This window comes from Elgaria multicarinata, chromosome 9 (genome assembly GCF_023053635.1).
Source record: "Elgaria multicarinata webbii isolate HBS135686 ecotype San Diego chromosome 9, rElgMul1.1.pri, whole genome shotgun sequence".
NCBI classification, from domain to species: Eukaryota; Metazoa; Chordata; class Lepidosauria; order Squamata; family Anguidae; genus Elgaria; species Elgaria multicarinata.
In genome coordinates this window covers 81,137,623-81,161,933 of record NC_086179.1, presented here as the reverse complement: position 1 = coordinate 81,161,933, position 24,311 = coordinate 81,137,623, and the positions used below count along the sequence as shown (strand labels likewise).

General features: G+C 40.4%; 1 protein-coding gene across 2 annotated transcripts in view; it reads right to left on the bottom strand.

Annotated features, from left to right (window-relative positions):
• Positions 1 to 24,311, bottom strand: part of SLC26A5 (solute carrier family 26 member 5) — a 40,724-nt gene that overhangs the window by 8,088 nt on the left and 8,325 nt on the right. Inside the window, exons 2-14 of one of the 2 annotated variants that reach the window (XM_063134190.1) lie at positions 19,114 to 19,317; positions 16,714 to 16,853; positions 15,820 to 15,930; positions 14,829 to 15,004; positions 13,672 to 13,836; positions 11,343 to 11,495; positions 11,117 to 11,199; positions 10,872 to 11,019; positions 9,492 to 9,605; positions 8,914 to 8,991; positions 7,538 to 7,633; positions 2,472 to 2,578; positions 559 to 628 (exon numbers count right to left, since the gene is read on the bottom strand). In XM_063134190.1, coding sequence (XP_062990260.1) covers positions 559 to 628; positions 2,472 to 2,578; positions 7,538 to 7,633; positions 8,914 to 8,991; positions 9,492 to 9,605; positions 10,872 to 11,019; positions 11,117 to 11,199; positions 11,343 to 11,495; positions 13,672 to 13,836; positions 14,829 to 15,004; positions 15,820 to 15,930; positions 16,714 to 16,853; positions 19,114 to 19,268 — 1,596 coding nt within the window. In that variant the 5' untranslated portion in view covers positions 19,269 to 19,317. Of the gene's footprint in view, positions 1 to 558; positions 629 to 2,471; positions 2,579 to 7,537; positions 7,634 to 8,913; positions 8,992 to 9,491; positions 9,606 to 10,871; positions 11,020 to 11,116; positions 11,200 to 11,342; positions 11,496 to 13,671; positions 13,837 to 14,828; positions 15,005 to 15,819; positions 15,931 to 16,033; positions 16,115 to 16,713; positions 16,854 to 19,113; positions 19,318 to 24,311 lie in introns of those variants that run through there. The other variant, XM_063134191.1, reaches the window with a different exon arrangement.

The window sequence follows — 24,311 nt, the reverse complement described above, 5'->3', positions numbered from 1 at the left end:
CATGGGCTTATACAGGGAGTGAACCACCCTTGCCAAAAATCAGCTGGAGTGGGGAGGGGGAAAGCTCCCCCCACCCCCCACCAAGTAGTCTGTGGCCTGCAGGGTCCCCCCATCCAGCCACTCTGTTTCCCCAGCCAGGCATTACATTATTATTATTATTATTATTATTATTATTATTATTATTATTATTATTTATTTACATAGCACCATCAGTGTACATGGTGCTGTACAGAGTAAAGCAGTAAATAGCAAGACCCTGCCGCATAGGCTTACAATCTAACAATTGTAACAACAAGGAAGCCTTCACCCGCCCCACCCTTCAGAAGTGAACGGTGCAATCACTCCATTCGCTTGCAGATAGGGACAACACCCAGTGGGCAGCTCAGCCCTGCCTTGCAGGCACAGAGGCGCCCGCCAGCAGCCGGTTAGGGTTCTTTGCTTTATGGGATCCAGCTTCTCCTTATAACCAAGGCTTTGTTACCGCTCCTCTCCATCTTAATCAAAGAGAGCGCTTCCTTTGCTTCTGACAGGGCACTCAGTCTCTTCAGACCCCCTTACCTCTTCATACTCTTCAACATCATAGTAAAGGTCTGTGTCAGGAATCTGGCCCAAGATTCTGTACTGTGGACTGCAGAGAAACAGCCATAGTATTAATAGGCTACAAGAGCAATCTCTGTTACAGGCACACACCAGGGTCTCTTACATCTTTGGTTCATCCCTAAGCCTGGCGCTTACCGTCCAAAAATAGCAGCCTGCCTCATGGGAGTGGAAAACATAAGGGCCCTGCGGGGCGAGAGTGAAACAAGGCTAAGAGAAGGAGAGGCTACAGCAGGGCTGGGCAACCTAGGCCTACAGCTCCCATGATCTCTCACCATCAGCTAGGGCTGATGGGAGGTGTAGGACAAAACATCTAGAGGGCCACAAGTTGCCCACCCTTGGGCTAGAGGAAAGTATCAGGCCACAAGGGCTATGAAGGCCAAAACAGCCTGGAGGGTGGAACAGAGAAGCGAATAGGACCCTGATGGAAAAGTGGAAGAGGAATGGCACTTTGGATGAGTCGGGGGACCCCAGTCTGCCCCAGATCCTCTTGGGTAATACATTTAGGGTACAATCCTGTGTGTGTTTAGACCAAAGAAGTCCTACAGCTCCCAGCCAGCCTGGATAGGGAATGCTAGGAGTTGTGGAGCATTTTTTGGCCTGAATATGCACAGGACTATACCCTTAAAAAACAAATACACACCCACACCTACTGTAATTCATGCATCCTTATCAACCATGCCCACTTCCAGTGTTTAGATATATTAATCGAAACAGGTTCTGTGGCTTGGGACACTCTTCAAGAAGAGGAGAGCAAGTGATACTATTACTAACTTAGCTTGCAGAAGTCATGTTCTATCAATTAAGTGAAAATCTACAGCAGGGGAAAAACAGGTTCCGCTTTCAAAAATAAATGTACATTATTACATTCTGAATAAAGCTGTGCAACACTATACGTTTTAGAATTAACACACAGACAGCTTGGGTCTCAGTTTCAAAGGTTGGGGCACATTTTGCAGTCTGATGTCCACATGCATATATACACATATGCAGCCTTCCTACACTTCAACCCTGCTACTGCTGGAGGCTCAGAACTGGGGAAGGATTCCAGTTGCAACTGAGGACCCCGAAGGCCACTTTGCTGCCTTCCCCTTAAGCAGCTTTCTCTTGTCTGTATTTCTTGTGTAGGACTAATTCAGGGCAAATGCAAAGGCATCGTGCTTTTTATTGGCTGCCTGTGGCATAAAATGCTCTCTTTTTAGGAATGAAGCCCAAAATAATCCAACAAGTCTGTTGTGCTGCCATTATGTTGCTGCAATACCTAGATTAAAAAGCCACAACAATGATTTCTACTTAATCAGAGGGGCATTAGCAAAAATTCCTGTTCTTCATAATGCTAACTTGTTAAATCAGGCATCAGTTAGAAAATTAACTATTGTATATTTGCATGTGTGCGCGCGCGCACGCATGAGTGTGTGTTTAAACATCTAAAGACATTTGATATAAAGAATGCTGCTGAACCCGTTGATTCTTCCTTCTTTTCTGTTTAATTTAGCCTTTATAGTTTTATAGTTCTATTTTAAATTTAGATGCCCTTTCTAAGCCTTGTACTACTGTACAAAAGTTTGCTTTTTCCAAGGGTTCTTCTTTGTGACATGCTTACAATTGCACTGGCAGGGACTGATTTGGTTGGGAGGGGTTGAAGCAGTGATTGTTTATCAAACCAGTGACAAACTCATCAAATCCTCTAGGCAGAAAATGCACTGGGGCTGCCGCCTCTTTCTGCCCTTGTAGGAACAAAAATGTCCGGAGAATGTACTGGCCTTGGCAAACGGCACTGCTTCCTTGGAACATAGAGAAAGAGGTTGGCCCTTTTTGCATCCACCACAAAGAGCCGCCAGTTGAGAGCATAAAGGTTTAAATGTTAGCCTCACCTTTGGGTTCTGTACACGACGCTAATCATTGCAAAAGCGATAGAAACGAGCAAACCGTAGTCTAATCCCAGAAAAACAGAGGCCAGAAAAGCTACAATCCAGATAGCCTAAACAAACAAACAAACATGTAATCAGCAATATACTGTTTCTACTTTTCAAGAGTACCCAGAAGAAGTCTGGCTAAGGGGAGTTCAATACAAACACTCAGGCTGTCTCTGAAATAAGACCCTATTCTTCCCCCCCAACCTTTTTGATTTAATTTTACATTTATAACAAAAAGATTTAACATCCAATCACATCAAACACAATAATCAAACACGGGATATCCTTAATACATACAATGAGCATCGAATCAAGTTAATCAGGTGACACAGTGGACTGATTGTAATGGTATACATTCAGAGCTAGAGGAAAATATATCAAAACTATTCCCCCCCCCCACCCAAACTCTTAACCTAGCAGATCGTTCCAGCATGTTCCAGGAGTTGATGGAGGTAAATAAGACCCTATTCTGAAGCCCTGTTCATGTGATAGAATACATACCTAATTGTTCTTATATAAAAATGGGTCAAATCTTCCCTCATGTGAATGTCTTTCTCTTTGCATTCCCAAGGAAGTATCTCCCTACTTTGGCAAGTATCACGAATCAGAAAACGACTATCTCTATACACATTGAGGATTAACAAAAATATGAATCCAGGTATTTCTCAGCTAGAACTTCTCAATGCAGGTCAGCCTTGGTTTTCTAGGAATCAAACCTTGACTTTTGCTCCTGCGTAGGCGAGGGCTGTGAGTCTCCCACTTCTCCACAAGGAACTGCTACCATTGCAGGTGTAAAAATGGCGGCCCCAGCCAATACAAAAACCCTACCTTAATGCTTGCACTTGCAAAATCCTTCCCCTATGTGCCTAGCAGCAATGCAAGGATAGCAGCTGAAAATGCCCTAAAAATGTGTATTTTAAAAAAACACCACCACTGTTCAGGGATATCAGTGTGGTGTAGTGGCTAAAGTGTTGGACTGGGAGTCAGGAGGTCCTGAGTCTAGTCCCCACTCGGCCATGGAAACCCACTGGGTGACTTTGGGCCAGTCACAGACTCTCAGCCCAACCTACCTCACAGGGTTACTGTTGTGAGGATAAAATGGGGAGGAGGAGGAGGATTATGTATGCCGCCTTGGGTTCCCTGCAGGAAAAAAGGCGGGATATAAATGCAATAAATAAATAAATAAATAAATAAATAAATAAATAAATAAATATCACACACATAAGGAAGGCTTAGAGTTCACACCCACACCCACACCATAAATGACTGTGGCTACTTCCAATTCTCAGGTATATGTTGTATGCGTTAAGAAGAACCAAGTGCAGCCGTACAAACCTGGGTATGAAACCCTGGCTGAGGAAAAGAAAGTGGCTTTTGCAGATTGCAGGACCCCCCCCCCCCTTTGCACTTCTCTGTGGCAAATCATCCTCTCATAAGAACCTAAGAAGAGCATGCAGGATCAGACCAAAGGTCCATCTAGTCCAGGATTCTTTCCACACAGTAGCCAACCAGCTGGACATGAATGATACTGGAGGTAGCATTTAGCCATCAGGATTAAGAGCCATTGATAGCCTTATCCTCTATGAATTTGTCCAATCCCTTTTTAAAGTCACACGAATTTGTGGCCATCCTGTGGTAGTGAATTTCATAGTTTAACTACCCTATTTCTTCGATTCTAAGACGCACTTTTCCCCCCATATAAACATCTCTAAAAATGGGGTGCGTCTTAGAATCGCGGGTGTGTCTTAGGGCTTTTTTTTCTGTTGGTGGTACTGAAATTAGTGTGCGTCTTACAATCGATGGCGTCTTACAATCGAAGAAATACGGTATTTGTTGTGTAAAGAAGCACTTCCTTTGACCTGTCCTGAATCTCCCATCAATCAGCTTTATGGTGCTAGTATTATGAGAGAGGGAGAAAAAGAAGTCTTTCTATTCCCTTTCTCACACTAGGCATAATTTTGTAGACCTTCTATCATGTCTCCCCTCACCTGCCTTTTCTCTAAGCTAAACAGTCACAGATTTAACTTTTCCTCCTAGGGGAGATGCTCCAGCTCCTTGATCATTTTAGTTGCCTTTTCTGCACTTTTTCCAACTCTACCATATCCTTTCTAGGTGTGGTGACCACTACATATTTGTATGATGTTGGCAGTTTTATTTTTGATTCCTTTCCTAATTATGCCTAACATGGCATATGCCTTTTTCAATCAGTCATTTATTGTGGTCACAGACCAGCAAAGTTAATATAAAGCACGGAAAAGATAATTAAAAAGTAACATAATAGCAAAAAACAGTTTTGTAGAATTCCTTCTCTCAGGAGGATAACAACATTCCCCCCCCCCTAATTTGCATTGAGGACATAAAAAGCTTAGCAACACTTTTGGGGATACAAGTGGACACATCCCTTAAACAAATTAATACCAAAGTTGTGGAGTCACTTCCAGAAAAGACTGTTAATAATGGAAAAATTAGCTTTTATTAGCTTTCTGCATTCTTTATACATGTTACAGTACGAAAGGACATGTTCAACAGATTCTATTATTCCAGCACCACAGGTAATATCCATTCATTAACCGGGATCTTACTAAATTGTCCTTCTAATAGTGCAAGGGTAAATGCTCTTCTGTACTTTGGAATGGTTAACGTATGCAGATATGAAGATGCAGTGAGTCCATAGTTATTATAGAGTAATGGAGAACAAGATTTGTCAGCAGCAGTTCTTAAATGCTGTAGATCTAGGTTGATTAGTCTTTGAACAACAAGAAATTGGGCCTTCTGAAACCCATAGCTGTCCACAGCTTCCACAGAGAAGCCTAGCCTAAGTAACTTCTTCTCCATCTCTCTCATCCGGCAGGTGACACAGCAAGCTGAGAGCAGTAAGAAGAGATAACTGCCAGGAAGTATAACCAACACAGGCACCATTTAAAGGCATCAATCCATGCCTCCCATTTGACTGATCGAATACTCACTTCCGGGATAAATAGCTGTGTTCCCCACACAGGAAGGCAGGCCCAGTAACTTCCTAAACAATATGGACTGGACTCTTTCAACTTGGGCATTAAATCCCAATGTCCAAATACAAATACCATAAGTTGGGCCAGAGTCTTAGCTTTGTAAATTTGAATTGCAGAAGGGATGAATTGACCACCTTGCATAAAAAAGAATCATAGGATCAGCTGCTGACTAAGATTTTCTGAATCAATTGCCTGCCTTTGTTGGGAAAGTCCAGTGCTCTGCATTTGTATGCCTAGATATTTTAAAAGGGCAACTTGCTTAATAATATTGCCATTTAAAGTCCATTTATATTTTTCTGAGCTTTAGAAAACACCAGAACTTTAGATGTGCTATAGCTGATAGTCAAGCTATTCTCAGAGCAATAGGTCCCAAATGCAGACAGTAATTGGTTTAACCCAATTCTAGAGAGTGATAACAGTACAGCATCATCAGCATACAAAAGTAAAGGTATCTTAGTATTGGACAATTTGGGAGCATGAGAATCGACACTGCAGAGATAAAAAGGCAGATCACTTTAAAAATAAATTAAAGGGAAGAGGGCCCAAAATACAGCCTGGTTTTACACCCCTTGCAGCAGGGATGAAGTTGGAAACTTGTCCCTGCAGTTCATATCTGGCTTGACTAGAAGTCTGATTATACAGGCATCTAATGATAAACAGTAGGCATTTGTCCATAGAACTTTTGTGTAATTTGGACCAGCAGTTCCCTCGAGATTAAGTGAAAGGCGGATTTAAGGTCAATAAAGGCCGTAAAAAGCTTATCACCAGGAAATGAAGTATATTTCTCTGCCAGGTGAGCTAACACACAACAATGGGCTAAAGCTGAGCAGCCAGCTTTAAACCCAACCTGTTTCTCACCTATTATACTATTATCCTCCATCCAAGTTAAAAGGTTACATTTTAAATACCTGGAATAAAGTTTCCCATTGACTGAGAGAAGGCTGATAGGATGATAATTAGCTGGATTAGTCCTACCACCTTTTTTTTTTTTTAAATAGAAACTATAATAATTTTACTCCAAATATCTGGGATCTTTCCAGAGTTATTAATAAAAGTAAACAGAGCTGCAAATTGGGAAGCCCACCATTCTGGATTAGTTTATAAAAGATCAGGGGATATAGAATCTGGGCCTGAAGCTTTGTCAGGTTTAAATTCAGTAATCAAATCAATAATTTCACTGTGAGTTACAGATTGCCACTCTGGGGCATCTGGGGACAATTAGAAAATGCATGATGAGAAATTGTTTGGATCCTGAAGAACTGAAGAAAAGTATCTTTCCCACTCTGACAAAGCCCCTACGACAATTCCCCGAAAATAATTTGCTATCCTTCTTTTGTTTGCCTTTTTCACAGCAAACGGGTTAACGTTTTCACTGAGCTTTTCCCCCACAACCCCAATATCTTTTTCTTGGTCAGTCACCGCTAGCCCTTCCGCTTATATGTGAAGTTGGTATTCACAGAGGAAAGTGGTTATCAGTGTGTCAAAACAGGACTGCTTCTAATCCAACAGTGGGTGATGCTACAGCTTAATCTGGTACAAGCAATCTTACTGGTACTTGTCAAAACATTCGCTCTGACCAATACAGTCTCATGCTGCCCTTATGTGGGCAATGGGCTATGCATGGAAGACAGTCTTGGAAGGCTAGACAGGGCACACAACGTTCTGCTTCCTTGTCGTCTCATTTCTAAACAGGCAAGGACTTCCCTTACACCGGGGTGGACAATTTATGGCCCTCTGGAATTTTGGCCTACAACTTGCCCACCCGTTTTACAAAGATGGGATCTTACTTTGCCTAATCTATCTCCAGCATATTTCTGTCCTGTTCTCCACCAGCTTTTTATATTACCAATGTAGGGCCTGGAGCTTCGCTTTTTTTGCATTGTTTTGTCTTTCGCAGTGCAATTTTTTCTGTGCGACACAGGGGTCCAGGTGGAATGCTGGACTATTGCATACAATCAGTCATGGTTGAAAGAATGATTAAACATGCATTTCTATCTGCATTAAGTCACTCACCAGTTCAATCTTGCTGGTCCTCCAGAAGTGAGCGATATCTCCAAATTGTTTGAACATGCCTTTCAGATTGACCATTACAATTGCTGCAAGCACAGCCTAGAAACACATTTTGGGAGCAGTGTGATTTTCTTAATTCTTAAATTCTTTTGTTAAAAAACCCGAAAACATTCCAAGATATATAACTAGTAGGATATATCCAAAAAAATCAAAGTGTAAAAGTGTAAACATTCAGGCAATCAAATCTCCCCTCTTAATCTTTTGCTTATCTGGACACACATTTCATCAGAAACCAATGACATGTCTTGATGATAATCAGCAGCAGATTCTTTTCAAGTGCCTATAGCTGGCAGTCTTTCCAGCTGACCCATATTAAAATAAATGTTTCCCTTCTAAGGCTGTGAATCAGCCTAAATTAAACACATCTACACCATCTCATTTCATTGGAGAAAGTAAGCCTTCTTAACTCTCCCCTGTTGGAATCAGTGGAAAAAATTGGGATTGTCATCACAGTATTTTCAGAGGTGGACAAATGTGAGAGGTCTGGATCCATTTTTGCCACACACACACACCCCAGCATAATTTGCTAAATGTGTACATTTTAGTGCTATGGAGTGTCATTTTGTTTGTTGAAGTAAAATGAGGGGGATTTGGGATGCATTAGGGGCTGCTCCCGGGGATGTTGGGGGTCACCTGTGACCTATGGACCGAAGATTGACCATTCCTGCTTTATAGGCATACATCACTTCCTCCCCAATTTATGGTGCTGAAATGAAGAGTAATATGTTGACTCATTACCCTTTAGCTTCGGACTGTTTTATTACAATGATAGATGAATGACTTCGGCCTGCCCCACTTTCTGTCTTGGATTTCTTCGTATTTTTATCTTTTATGGCCAATGCTGGTCCAAGGAAGGTACATGAACCTTATTGTTTATATTTTATATACATATATAGAGTAGACCTATTTAAATAAATGTGACTTAAGTTAGTCATGATTAGTTTAAGTACCTTTCTTTTAAAGTAGGACTAACATCGGACGCCGTCTAATTTTTAAATTCTAAGCCAAACCTTTTATAGGAATCCAGACTAGAAAGCTTTCACTCCAATTGTGGATATCCAAAAAGGGCTTTAGAAAAAGCTGATGCTATCTACTAAGAGCCAGCAGATAGAAAGACAAAAAGCCAATTATCCAGTGATTACCAAAGCCATGGAATTAGCCTGCCATGCAATCCAATCCTATCTTGAGTTTGGCAATGCAGCACAGAACATTAAATCAACATAACAAATTGAGTAATGGTTTAACAAAAGGAGTTTTAAAATTTCTGCTAAAGCATTGATTTAGACCTGAATGAAAACATATAAATAAAGATCCCTTACCTGGGGCAGTGGTTCAAAGAGGTAACCAATAGCAATAATGACCAAGAAAACAATGATTGAGGCCAGAGTGCCGGCAATCTGAACAAAAGGCACACAAAGCAAAAACGTATGAAGAATGCAGCTTTTTAAATACACATGTGCCAATAATCCTGACAGTTTTGAGTGTTACCTCTACAGGCTCATCTCATTGGTTTTCCTATATGCTTTTTAGGAAATTAATGGAAAAAGCATCCAAACTAAAGTTAGATATAGCACATAGTGTGTGTAGAGGAGCCAAAAATCGAGTAATGGGGACTTGAACAGAACATTGTTCTAGGGAGACCTGGAACCAGATTCATGGTCACTTGGAGAAATCACTCTTCCATACCCTATAGGCACAATCCTATACATGTTTAGACAGAAAAAAGTCCTACAACCCCCAGCCAGCCTTGCTGGTGAGGGAATGTCAAGATTTGTAGAGCTTTTTTAATTGTGCCCTAAGCTACTCAACAGGATGCAGAGAAAATGGGATAATCCTCAATGGATACACCACCCTGATCTTGTTGGAGCAAGGAAAAGGTAAAACTTGGTCTACATACCTGCGTCTTTCCCCCAGTGCCCTCCTGAACGAGACTCCGAGACATTGAGCAAGTGACAGCAAAGGTCTGGAAAAAGGACCCTGTGAAATTACATATGCCTAATGCAATGAGTTCCTGTGACAACAGAAAAGACGAAAATAAAAACAAGCCACGATGAATATGCATTTATTTATTTATTAGATTTATATCCTGCCTTTTTTCCTCCAAGGAACCCAAGGCAGCGTACATAATCCCCTTTTCCATTTTATCCTCACAACAACAACCCTTCAAGGTAAGCTGGGCTGAGAGTCTGTGACTGGCCCAAAGTCACCCAGTGGGTTTCCATGGCCGAGTGGGGATTAGAACCCGGATCTCCTGACTCCCAGCCCTACACTTTAGCCACTACACCACACTGGCATATTGTCAGAGTACCAAAGGTAGTATTTATAAGGATGACTGTTAGCTCCAAAATAAGGAAGTATTTTGTAACAGAGAGCTTCGGCTATTGGGCGGTATAGAAATGCAATAAATAAATAAATAAATAAATGTGGGGAGAGAACTGCATTAAAATATTCAAACACTGAATTTTATAGAATAAAAGGCAATATTTTGACTTGTAGCTAAAATCCATAAGCATTTCAGTATCTTTATAACACTTAATCCCTCCTCAGGATTACATAATGTAATTTGCTGATCTTAGTCCACAAATTTTACACTTCAAAAATCTAGGCTTTTCTGATTTATCTTATCACCTCCCCATTAATGGCTTATTTTTGATTATATGCGATCACTATCTTCACTATCCTAGATTTTCGAAGTGTAAAATTTGTGGACTAAGGTCAGCAAATTACATTATGTAATCCTGAGGAGGAATAAGGACAAAAGCGTCCCTAGAAAAACCTTTAGTCTCCACGACTTGTGGCAACTACAAAATCTGGAGATAGGAGTAGCTGACGTTTCTACATGAAATGTTTCAGTAATGCATGGGTGTTGTTCCTGTTTTGTTATTTTCAAAAAAAACTGTATATTTTATTATAGCTCCTGACGAAAGACGATACGTCCAAAACGTTGAGCAGAGCATTTTTGGATTTAAAGAATAAAATAGTTTTTAACACGTTTATCAAGCACCAGAGTTGATTTCTCTTTTTAGCATTCACGCTTATTGGTGCGTTTTTCCCCTACATCAGCATACACTGTTTAAACCTCAACAACCCAAAGTCCTCTATTCAGACATCACGACTAACAATCCAGGAATGGGGCACTCCTGGGTTAACAAAGTAGATACAATGTGGAAGTGCCGAGCACACAGGAGCCAATGCACTTGCTCTCAGCCCCAATAACCTCCAGACTCATGGGTTATCGTTATGTGCGAACTGGGCTATTAACTCACAGTCGAGTTACCTGATTTCCATCAACCGTATACCCATGCTTCAGGGCAAAGGTTTTGGCCATTGAGATTGTCATGGAAAAGCCAACAAGCGCTATTGCAACAGCATCCACAAATACAGCTGAGATGATGCTGAGATCAGGTACTTTCGGAGGAAGTAATCTGCAAGTAATTCAGAAAAGAAAAGCCGATAATGTACTAGCCATATTAAACTAGATAGCCATAAGAATAGAACATTTATTTGCTTGTCCTTACTTACCCTTTGGGGATATTACCAACAACTTCCACTCCATAAGTATTTGACAGATTCATTCCAGCGGAAACTCCAGTACTAATTACCACCTTAAAAAATAAACACACACACAAAACAAGAGGTAATTTGGTTAAAAGAAGAGAACTTCAGAAACTAACTTGAGAGGGAGTTCTGTTTGCATCTCTATCTGCACAGCGAAGGACATTTCAACTAAATTTAACACAGAACTTACCACAATGATTTCCAGAGGGATAGGAACGGGCAGTTTCTTCTTAAAGCGGTCATTGATTTCCTTACCACTTAGCAACAAAACCATACAAATTAGTCCAACAACTAAAGCTGCTACGTTGGTTTTTGTGATGTTTGAGAATACAGCAATTAAACTCTGCAAGACAAAAAAGTGTGGAAAGTTATTCATAAATGATACAGTCAAGAGAGATGTAGAAGTGAATGATTATGTGGGATGTGATATTGGATTCAGAATACAGCACCATGAGAATCTCAAGTTTTTATTTACAAAACAAGTTTCTAGCCCTCATGGGAGTAAAGTTAAGTTTGAAAGAAAGTGGACAAGCTAAGTGAAATCTTAGAAGCTATAGAGGGAGAAGCAGGATTTTTTTACTTGTTGGAGGGGGTGAGTGGGCCTCACAGCCTGTCTGGAGTTGAAGCTCCAGACTGCTAAAAGAGTCAAATTTAGCTTCAAAACAAGCTAAATTTGATCCATTTAGCACTCTGAAGTGCTAAAATGGGGGCATTTTTAATAGACCTCCAATTCTGGAGCACTGGGGAAATATAGCCCCTGAACCCCCTATAGTTGTCCGCCCCTGACTGTCACCCCAGACAACAAGAGTGATCTCCACTAAGAGAAAGGGGAGACAAGGAGCCACAAAGAGGATTCTAAAAATCACACCTCTCCCCCACCGTATCCCCCTACTTAAAATGTGATTGGAATAGATTCAGGTTTAGATCAAAAAGTTCTGTCACTGTCACCTGTGATTTGATCGTCAGGCCGACATCAGCAGATATTCATAAATGAAACCCTTCAGAAATGTGAGCAGTCAATTTTTGTTGTTTTCTTTTCATTTCCCTCGCCAACTGATCGGGGCAGAACCAGATCAGTCAATGTTGCAAGTATTTTGAGTCTGACAGAACCATCAGTCAGTTCCTGGGTAGCCAGAGGAATGATCAGCTGAGGAACAATCTACACTTTGGGTATCAAACATGGCGCTACAGCCCTTAGCTGTTGCTTCCCCAATGCTGAGCTAGTGGGGTAATGTTTGCAGTGGAAAAATGGCAAATGACTGATTAAGCAAACAACCTTCCTACCACTTGCCTGCAAATGAAGTAGTCTTTCCTTCCCAACACAGTTTTGCAATAGAGACAGGGTAGGTGGGCTTCTTAGATCTTCATTTGCCATCAAACGTACATATTGGCCGTGAGACACTAGTATAGCTTCCTATAATACCAGCGTGCTCACGGACACTTCTCTTTTCCCCACCAGGCCCCCTGTCCCTCCTGATTTTCATTTTATTCCTTAAGTTTTTTTAATTAAACACACACACGTGAGTAGAGCAGCACGCTCTACACAAAAGTACTGCCCTCCAGCACAATCTTTATTTGGATTCAAAGGAGTGGTATTTTTGTTTGTTTGTATTGGGACTCAGATTTCACCTCTGCCTTGTACTTAGTTTCTTGGGCAAGTTGCTTTTCTTTTAGTCTCTTCAGTTTAGGAAATGAGCCACGGCAGCCATTTTATGAATGGGTCTCCCCCACACTGGCAGCCATTTTGTGAGAGCACTGACAACACACCTTCAAAATTCCAACTGTGCCCACCAGCTTAAAAAGCTTGGGAACCCTTGATACAGGCTATGGATCAAGCCTATCAACACTTGCTCACTCATTGGCCACGTATAACATTTAACAACTTCATAGCCTGCTATGAAACAAAGTGAGTAAGAATTGCCTTGTTGGATCACACTAAAGATTAATCTATGCTGGCAATGCCCTTGGAAGTAACTTTATTTTATCATGGTCTTTTAAAATGAGTTCTGAAAGTAGAGAATATTAAAAGACCATCTGGTACTCAGAAATATATTGCCTGTAAACACTGAGGATCCATATAGCTGTCATTTCTTACAGCCCCAGAAATCAAAACAATCTCTGTGACTTTGTCTAGTCCATCTGTGGTAGTGGCCATTCATAACATAGAGAAGCAAATAACTGAAAGTTTACAACTGACAAAAATCTACTTTCCTTTCAGGATGCATCTACTAGGTTGGGGAAGGCTGATCTAGACTATAAGCCTAAACTGGTTTAATTGTCACAGCTCCCTTACTGTACAGGCCTGCAAGGAAGGCATGAGTATCAGTCAGTTCTGAGGAACCTTGCAAAACTACAGTTCCCACGTTTCCTTGGTGAAAGCCAGGAATGATCCATTTTTAAGACTGGCTGAAATTTCTCTGCGGATATGAACTGTGAATCTAGGCAGTTTCTAAGTCTGGTTGGCTATAAACAGTCAGGAATGCCCCAATTACATGTCACTTCATAGTACAGTTACTTACATACAGAAAGGAGAGGGGCCCACTGAATCTTTTGGTCTTAATCCCAAACAGATACTTTAACTGGGAGGTAAAGACGTGTACGGCTGCAGCAGTGGTGAATCCCCGTACCAGGGGCTCCGTAAGATAAATGGCTACAAATCCAAATTGAAGGAGTCCTAAACACAACTAAGAAAAAAGAAAAAGAGTCACGGTTTTCTAATCACTGCCTTCTAGTTTAAGTGAAAGTCACAGACTTGAGAAGCTACTGCCTTATTATCCCTCATCAAGCACAACGTAAGCCTCCAATAAAACCACTTCTTTCCCCTTTCCTTGTAAGCATGCAGACCTTCTCCTTCCTCTTCTGAAGCACACCAAGACTACCAGGTCTCCGGTTTGTGTGTGGTATCCAATGTTGTCTGTCCAGCAGTAGGGATTCTCTCCCCACCCCAAGATCTGCTCCAGAGGGTTGGGAGACCCTCTGCAACAGATCTGGATGGGGGCACACAGGTGGGAGGAGAGCAAAGGGAAGTCCCATTGCACGAAAGGCAGTCTGCTCCCATGACGTCGGACAGAGCCCCATGTGATTTGCTTGCTGTGGGGAAGGAATAGCGTGTGATTATGGGAGCAGTAAGCATAAACAGCAAAGGTGTCAGGACAGCAGGCAAAGGCTTCCTGCCATAAGGCAAATGAAGTGATAACAGGACACTTGTAATCAAAGCGGCCTGAATGAATTACAGCGGTCAGGACCTGGGGGTTTGGCTCTGCATATTTTTTGTCCCTCCCCATGACCAACAGAAGCAGCATAGATTATGCAAAATGAGCAAATTAGTCAATTCTGCTTAGTTTGCCCATTTTATACCCAGAATGCAACTACACATGTCATAAAATATTGTGCTGCCTTGGTAGAGAATTTTATTTTTTTAAGAAGAACAAAGGATACCAAAAAGTCTAGGGCAGCATCCTGTAGCCCCGACCCACAAACACAGAGTGAAGCTATTTCCCATACGTTTAAGTCCAAAGGATACATCCCATGCCATTTGAGGACAGGAAAAAATTATATCATGTGATTTTAGGTCTGATGGAAGGACTGGAGGGCTTACTGAGCTGGAACTCCTCATGGCTATGTGTTAGGCAGCAATATTCAGGTGAACTGCTGGATCAAGCTGTAAACGGATTACCTGTATGATCCCCGAGAGCAAGGTAACTGCAACGGCAACTTGCACCCTCATTTCATCTCTGGCTGTAAAGTTCTCATCTGTGCTATTGGTAGAGTTGGTGCCCATAACGACAAGCAATTTATCACCTTCTCTGACAGCAACTCCTCCAACCATCAGGCTGATTACTGCAAAAGTTCCTGCAAGAGTGTTGATTTAGGGGAATAAGTGCTTATCCTCATCATCCTCATCATCATCATCACCAAGAAATTCCAGAGAAGTTTATATATTTTGGCCTGCAGTGTTGGGGTGCATGCGCAAAGTGGAGTGCGGAGGCGCAAGCTCACCTTTTTTGGTGTGTGCTGCATGGTTCGCTTCCCTAAGGGAGGATTTTTTTAGGCCAGCTCCATGCTTGAGTGTATGAGAAACCCTGAAGCCTCTTCAGCAAAAGGAAGGGCTTTGGTCCTACCACCGGCAGTAGTTATGCCCACGGAATCTTCCACAGACTTAACTAAGGCCTCCAGGGCAGCTGTACCCCAACCCTGGCAAAAGAACCCCTTTCTGGCAACACAGAGGACCCCCACCCCATCCCACTCCCGCCCTCTCAGACAGCAATCCAAGGGATTTAGCATTGCTCTGCCCATCATCTTCCTAATTACACATTATACATTTATGTATTTGAATGTTCAGAGTGATTCATGTATGTTATCTCAAAAATGGACACCACAGCCATGTAAGGTAAGGCACTGAAGTCAAAGAAGTCAATATTTAATTTTAGGGCAACCGTTTCTGTATGTGAGTTATGGGAGGCTCGTGTGTTCTCCACACAGCTGTGACTCACGCATGAGAGATACGGGTCATTTTGACGTCAATGTTTAAAAAAGGCTTCTTGTAAAAAAACAGAATGCCAGACAATACTCCTCCTGGGTCCCACCCAATTATACTTCTAAGATAAAGGTGCATTTTATTCACCTAATTTTTAAATAAAACAATGTTTATCTGTTAAAAGATGTACCTATTGATATGTGTCTGGATGTTCCAAAAAAACTGTACAGAAAGACTGGATAAAATGAAGAATACAGTCCAAATACTGGGGGCACAGCTGCCAGCAATGCATAAGCTAACCCTGGAAGAAAAAAAAGAAAGGGAGAGAGAAAATTAATGAGAAGCACTCAAAATTCTAAACATATTACCTAAAATTATTTCCACACACCCTACTTGCTTCTTACTTAACAAAAGTGGTGGGGTGGGGGAACCAGGCCACGGGAGGGTTGATTTGACCCAGAGAGCTCCAGTTGCAAACAACATGTTTTGATGCAGGAACTGCTCCTGCAAGTCCTCTCACAACCACTCCACATTTCATACGGACTTTGGGACGTTGAGGGAGCAGGAGTAAATAATGGCAAGTAGAAAAGTTTTATTTTGCCGAAAAATCTATATATCTGTCAAGGGTCATTTGCTCAAATATTTACTCAGTTAAATCATGAGAGAAAATCCACCCTTCTCTTTGAAGTGGTAACCTTTGACGCAAAGCACAATTTTCTTGAACAAGACAGTCACCATGTGAAAATTGAAGGGGTACAATCCCATGAGAGGACTGTACCCCTTCAATTCAAGAGGCAGCTGGACAACCATTCAAGAGGCAGCTGGACAGCCACCTGTCAGGTATGCTTTAAGGTGGATTCCAGCATGGCGCAGGGGGTTGGACTCAATGGCCTTACAGGCCCCTTCCAACTCTACTGTTCTATGATTCTATGAATGTATAAACTCCACTAATGGATCACTTAAGGTCTGGTATACTACATTACATTTTCTACATGCTGCATGGCATTGTCATGAAAAGCCAAAGTCAGGCATGGCTGTTCTGAAGATACCAAAAAAAGAAGAAGAAAAGTTAGCTTTCACTAACCTTGAGGAAGCTGCATGACCCCAGTGCTTATGCCTGAGATAATGTCTCCCAGCAAGTAGTCTTTCACTGGATAGCGGGGGAGCCATTTAACAATTGGCAAAAAACTATAGAGAACAGATTTTGCTTTCTTGGTAGAACAACTGAAAAGAAAAGAAAAGAAAAGAAAGCAAAATCAAACAAAAGAAACTGTTCAAATATACATTATTTGTGCATACACATGATAGCCTTTTTCATAGAAAATATATTAATGTATCAGTGGAATTGGTTTTAGCCTTTCACTAAGTTGGAGCATAATCCTATGCATGTTTAGACAGAAAAAAACCCCTACAACTCCCAGCTGAGAGTTGTCAGACTTTTTTCTGTCTAAACATGTATAGGATTGCATCCTTAATCATGGGATTTACAGTGCAATCCTATACATGTCTACTCAGAAGTAAGTTCTATTAAGTTCAACAGGATGTCTTCCCATATAACTGTGTGTATAGGATTGCAGCCTTCAGTGCAATCCTGTGCATGTTTACTCAGAAATAAGTCCAAGAGTATTCAATGTGGCTTGCTCCCAGGTAAGTGAGTATAGGATTGGAGCCATAGTAATTCCTTTCTTGCCAATTGATTGCAGTCATCAGATGCTTTTGCTAGCCCTCTAATCTACCATTTCTTGGATGGATCCATTGGAAGTGGAGAAAGAAATTGGGATGTTCTGAATAGGAAACACGAGAGGAAGCATATGGTTGTGGGTTTCCTTCCCTCCCTCCCTGTCCCAAAGTTTAGCAATGCAGCTGTGAAAGGGAAAAGAGGCTTAGGAAGGGAGTGCATCAGGGGCAGCCACAGAGGGAAGAGATAAATCCTTAAATGAGGGACCTTTCAAAGGTTGATTTAAGGTGCTAGGAAACAGGTCAGTGTCAACAAGAACATAGCTGAGAAAGAGAATGAAAAATTAAGAAGGCAAGTTTGCGTATGTGGGGTGTATGTGTTCCTATATCCCATATATCACACACACACACACACATCATTACACACACATGTACATGTTTGAAAGAACAAGGGAAACAATTTTTCATTCTCTTACAAGCAGCAATGGGTTTAAACTCAATGTAGGTAATTTTACGACAAAGCATTAAGAAAAACATCCTAATGATAACAGTAGATACGTATGTTAGGTTATAGGTAAAAGGGTTAACGAAGGAGGATGCTCCCACTGGCAGAAGAGGGGGAGGTGGTGTTTGCGAATTCCCCCTCCTGCAGCCCCGTTTCCCCCAAAGTCTGCTCCAAAGGGTTGGGACTCTCCGGAGTAGTGTGGGATGTGGTGAGAGATGTGAAGGCTCAGCAAAAAAACGGAAAAATTCAGGAGGAAACCGTGTCATCCCCCCCCACCCCCCCATTTTTTCCCAAAGCCTTTTTTGTTTTTTTTCTGAAAAATTGAAAAAAATTAAGAAAAAATGGATTATAGGATGTTCTATTTTAGTATGATGAATAAAATGTTTAAGATAAGGTGTTCAGATACTTACTTCTCCAAATGATTTCTAAAAACTATGTACAGTATCGGATAATTACAATTTCTGTGCATCAAGGACAGGCAAGTCCTAGTTTGCAAACTCAGACTATAACTCAAATGCAAGACCAAGATGCATTTCTGCCTCTAGGAGGCACTGCCATTGAAGCAGGGACTGAAACTGATAGTGATAGCTATAGCTCAGAAAATGAGTCTGATTATATTTCATGCATTTTCATTGAATCTTGTTCCCCCCTTTTTCCCACTTCTTTTTAAAGGAATGTCTCCTTGACACTGTGGAGGACTAGCGGAGACATAAATAACTTTGTTACTAATGTTGATGGTTTCCTCTGTTGTTGTTGTTTTAAATTGTTTTTTGCCTGCTCCTCATAAACTGGCAAAACCAAAGAGGTTCCTTACAGTTCAGGTGTTCCTAAAAGTTCAGGAGCTTGTAGCTCCATTTGTTACCCCAAAAAGTAAAAGAGTAAATTCAATTTGTAATAATTGTTTGAATATACTGTACCTTTAATATACCAAATGTAGTAATTTTATGCCAAACCAACTTGGACATAATTACATTTTATGTTCCTAAAGTAACAAAGTGACTTTCAATCTGTAAAAAGTGCTAATATTGCATTATTTCAATTTTTTTGACAATTTCCTTTCCCCCCCAAAACCCCCCGGAAAGAAACCGTGTTTTTTCCATGGCTTCAAAATTTCCGGAAATTTTACATCTCTAGATGTGGCGCAAGGGAATCACCAGATGTTGCCTCCCCATTCCCCATATGCACTCCAGGTTCCACCAGCAGGAACCTTTGCTAGATCAGAGTCCCTTCTGTGTACAAGATCCATGCCAATTCATATATTTAATGAGGTCAACCATGCATAAAATAGCTAAAATATCCTACCGACAAGAATGTGCTATCTTCTGACCAACAGACAGAGGTGTCTTTTCCTTCTTGTGAAGCTTCTCTTGAAGCGTTCCTTGGTTATACACTCGCCTCTCCACACAATACATCTGGTCTGACCCATGGTGTTCTTCATGTTCTTCAGCATGTTCCATAGTACATTTCAGTGAAAAGGAGTAGAATAAGAGCTGCTCCTTGAAGTTGCTATCAAAAAAGACACATGCAAAAAAGGACAATTTGAGAAGTGTTGCCTTCTTGGAAGGAGAATAACTAGGAGTGTTTCTGCAGAAAACAGGAAGAAGGAGGCAAAGAAACCACCCCACCCTCCATGGGTTGAATGGGCTAGCTCACAGAGTGACTCAAGGGACTTCTCTTTATGATCCAAGTCCAAGATCCAGCACTCAAAGGAACAGAAAGTGCACCACTGATCATGCCAGTTAGTAATACTAAATATATATACATATATATATCGAAGTATTAAATGTCACAGATTCTCAATGTTTCTAAATAAAATTAACTTTTGTCTTCCTTTTTGGAAGAACTAGGAGTTTAAAAATAAAAAAGTAAATCCATTAATAGTGTTAAAATATTGGGGGGGGGGAACAGCAGGATTCCTGCAAGAAAAAGCACTAATTTTGTAGTGCATTAATAGCTCAGAGAAGAATGACATAGCTAACATGCAAATAAAAAATATTTTGTTGGTATGCAAATATTTTGTTGGTATGCTCACAAATAACAGGCTGATTTGCATTCGATGTTGTTCCCCACCTCGATGATGATGATTTCTTTAGAAAAAGTTTAGATTCCAGTAACCTAAATCCCTAAGGATATCCCATTTTTAATGTTTATTAAATGAAAGATGGATGGTATATGGTTAATATTTTAAAAAGGAGAAATAATTCTCCCACCTGAACACAAAACACAACTTTTAGTCACAAAAGGGCACAGTGGCTTAGGCCATTTGCACCTAAGACTACTTTGCAAGCCTTATAAGCCTAATTTGGGACGCTAGAGATGCCAAAAGAAAGCATAATTAGTTGTTTTTAAACTAACCCTTTGAATGTTCAGAGACCATTCTGAACATACCACAACCATTGTCTAGGTGAACCGTCCCATTTCAGATTTTGAATTTAGATCACATTAGTCTCCTGCCTTCATCACATGGTTATCAGCATTATTTAATAGCTGTTGATTCCTGTACCATGAATTTTGTTGATTCCCATACCATGAATTTGCATGAATTTTTCAGTAGAACAACCTAACAGCTAGAACGTCAGTAAATGCATTTCACTCCGTTCACAGTTAAACATAGAGGTGCAACATTCACATCCCTTTTAACATCAGTGAAGTAACATATTTGAGAAGACACAACCAAATTATCATGTGAGGGTTACTAGTCTCCTCCTGGTTGGTCCTTCTAATTGGTATAGTTCATTATCCATGAACTATACTATGTAGAGAGGAATACCATGTAGAGAGGAATACCACGTAGAGAGGAATACCATGTAGAGAGGAATCAACAACATTTCAACTATTCCTCTCAACAAAACAGCATATTATTATTATGCAAAAATATGCATATTCAATTTGACACATTAATACCTGTAGACTCTTCTCTAGATAGAGACAAAACCCCAACATTAATATGCCAGATCCTAGAAGGACTGACTAAAATTAATTATTTTTCTCCTTCTCCAGGTTGGAATCCTAAATCAACATAATAGATGCTGGAAAAATTACTTCCACAGGCTTGCATTCAACCCTTATATCAATTACCTTATCAGAATCAGGCTGTTATCATTCCTCCCTTGTAATTTACAATCTCACAAAATTCCAATTGACTAAGTCAAACTAGCAGTCTACAGTCTTTATTCCTCCACCCTTGTAACCTTGTCTTACTACAGAATCCTCCACAAATTAAAACAAATCAAAATACTTACAACCATCTCTATGGTAGAAGAGCACCCAAAAAATGAATTATGTGCACTCATATAATAATGGTATTTCAAAATATGCTGCCACTGGCTCCTTAGCCATTGTTATTATTTTCAATAAAAGCATCCAGTCTTATCCTTACATGTCCACACCTTTACTCCTCTGATTGGTGTGCGCTGTGGCCAATAAGAAAATAGAGGTTTTAACTTAGCTCTCTTCTGCTTTCAGATCCATGGGAGGAAGTAAGTTATGGACTACTGGACCTGAACCACTGAACAAAAAATATTAGGATTCAAAATTATTTGTCTGAATAAATAAAAGAGTATGAAATGCAAGATGTGATCATAAAGAAATGTATTAGAGGGTACAGGGTAATTTTTAAGAAAAATACTACTGTGAGAAAGTCACTGTGTAAGTGGCAAAAGCACACACACACACACACACACACACACACACACAGATGCAGGTAAGAATTTCATGTGTTAAAAGATGTGGGTTTTTTTGGCAAAAGGATGCAGTAGTCTCTTCCTTCTGTGATAAATTATAAAAGAGCAGTGAATGAGATCTGTTAGATTAAAACAACCTTTTTAGAAACAATAGTCAAGTATTTTAAAACCACTAAATTTGACTACATTGCAACGTGAAGTTCTCATGACAGAGACTACCATATCCTTATAAAATGTTTAAAAACACACACAAGCAAATACCACATTTGGTGTTATGAGTATATGAAACAATGTTACATGTTAATGTACATTGTAATTACATGTTAATGAACAAGGCTGTTAAGAATATGTTTGCATGAAGCAATGCAATTTGTGAAGAAATATTAAGATATTTTAACTTAAAAGAATAATAAGTGACCAGCTTGTTATTAAATCAACGAAGAAAAGGGTAAACTGTTGTAATTGTGTTTTACGCACCCTCCCTTAAATAAATTAATATAAGCATGCTCTAACTGTGCATGCAACCATTCGGGTCAAAATACTTTGAGTTATGCACGATCATAGCTCAAGAACATAGAAATAACCTGAACTATTGTTAAAAGGTTTAGGCTAGTATGGCCAGTAGCTTATCTCATGTGTATCACCACTTCCTTATAACTGACCTAATTTGTTACTGAAATGATAAGACACTAGAGTAAAACTCAAGGCAATGTAATTTATCAATGGAAAAGCCACAAACATTGCCTAAGAAGAGAGTGAAAAGATTAGAAATGTTGAACTTCTAACACAATTCTATAGTTATTTTAGTTATAGCTAGAAATAATAATGACAAGACCAAAAGAAGATACTTATCTACAAAGCGAAAGGAAGAACTTCAATAAACTACCGTATTTCTTCGATTGTAAGACGCCATCGATTTTAAGACACACACTAATTTCAGTACCACCAACAGAAAAAAAGCTTTGATTCTAAGAAATAATAAACGCCCCCGCGATTCTAAGACACACCCCATTTTTAGACATGCTTATATGGGGAAAAAAGTGCATCTTTGAATCGAAGAAATACGGTACTTGGCATAGAACTTTTAACGTGTTCTCAAAACTATAACAGTTTTGACAGGCTGCTCATATGCCAACAGCAAGACCTTGTACTTGGCTCGGTAGCTCATAGATTGTCAATGCAGTTGCTTTAACAGCAATGTAATATGTGCACTAACAGGCTACTGTATTCTGTACTAGCTGCTGCTTACAGACCAAGCACAAGTGTAGGCCCATATAAAGTGCATTACACGGGAGGATACCAACGCATGGTCTACAGGCTATCCCAGTGGCCAGGTTATCCCCAGTCCAATATTCAGACTACAGTGGTCAGGTTGATCTTCCCTATTGAGCTATACATACCAAGGTAGGCAGCATCCTGAAGGCAACCATGTCCCTTCATATTTTGGCCAATCAGCTCTGCTCTAACATGAGGAGAGTGAATTTTGCCTTAAAACAACAACCACCTGCCATTGAAACTGACATTTCTGTGGAGCCTGAGTTCTGTTAACCACAGAGCAAGGGGACTTCCATGCTGCTAGTCGCCTTGAGAAAAGACTAACTAATGAGATGGAAGGCTGGTTCTCATAGGAAAAACCAACTGATGGGTGGTGTGGAAGATATTACCCAGAGAGCTTCGGTTACTGCACAGTATAGAAATGTAATAAATAAATATAATGAAATTCTGTCACACAAGCCCCAAACTTGTTTGCGGCACACAGTTCACATGACATGGGCAAAACTGATGGATAGAAGTGGATTTGACTATATAAAAATATAAACAAAGGCTAATGTCTGTCAGCTGTCTTACTTCATGGTGAAAATAGAGAGAATTTTTAAATTAAATTTTATTTTTTTTATTTAATTACATTTTTATACTGCCCATCAGCCATAAAATACAACAAGTATAAATTTAAAACGTTAGAAGTTAAAAAGGCAATATAAAACCAGCTAAGTTAAAATCCAGGGAAAGCCTGTGTGAAAAGGGATGTTTTCAGGTGGTGTTTAAAAGATGTTACGTTTTTCGCTTCCCAAACCGCACAAGGGAGGATTTTCCAGAGGCCGGGTGCCACTACAGAGAAGGCCCGCCACCGAGGCTCTTCATGGCGGCATTGCGTTCGTTTCAGAATGGCCAGCAGGACCTCCTCTGAGGATCATAGTTGTCATCTGGGTGTATAAAGGGCTCTCAAGAGCAGCGGCAGTAGCTTACCATAGTATAGCTGTCCTAAATCATAGGCAAGGTTGTGGTATAGAAAGATTTCAGTCTCTCTGTATCCCCATGAAAGATGATATATGCAATGAAACGATATAAGCAATGAAACGTTGCTCTTGAGCAATCTCAGTGCATAATGGAAAAGACTGAACTGACAGAAATAAGAGCTATAGCAATACTCCTTATCTGTCAGATAAGAGCTACTGGGTGTATCCAAGAGCCAGAACACAATTTTATTTATTTATTTATTTATTTATTACATTTTTATACCGCCCAATAGCCGAAGCTCTCTGGGCGGTTCACAAAAGACTTAAGAACTGCTGGCTCTTAAATCTGACTGATAAAGCCAAGATTTGAAAGGACTTTATTGCCATCATCAACGTGAAAGTGTTGGAAGAAAAAATGCATACAGCAGAATAATATCACTTGAGGATACAAGCTTTTGGGCAAGCCCACCTCCAGCTGCCAAAACAAAGGACAGAAATATGGCAACTGCAGTGGCTATTATTTCTTTGTTAGGCTGAAAGCGCAGAATAATTGGCTGATGTTAATCCATGTGAGCAACTG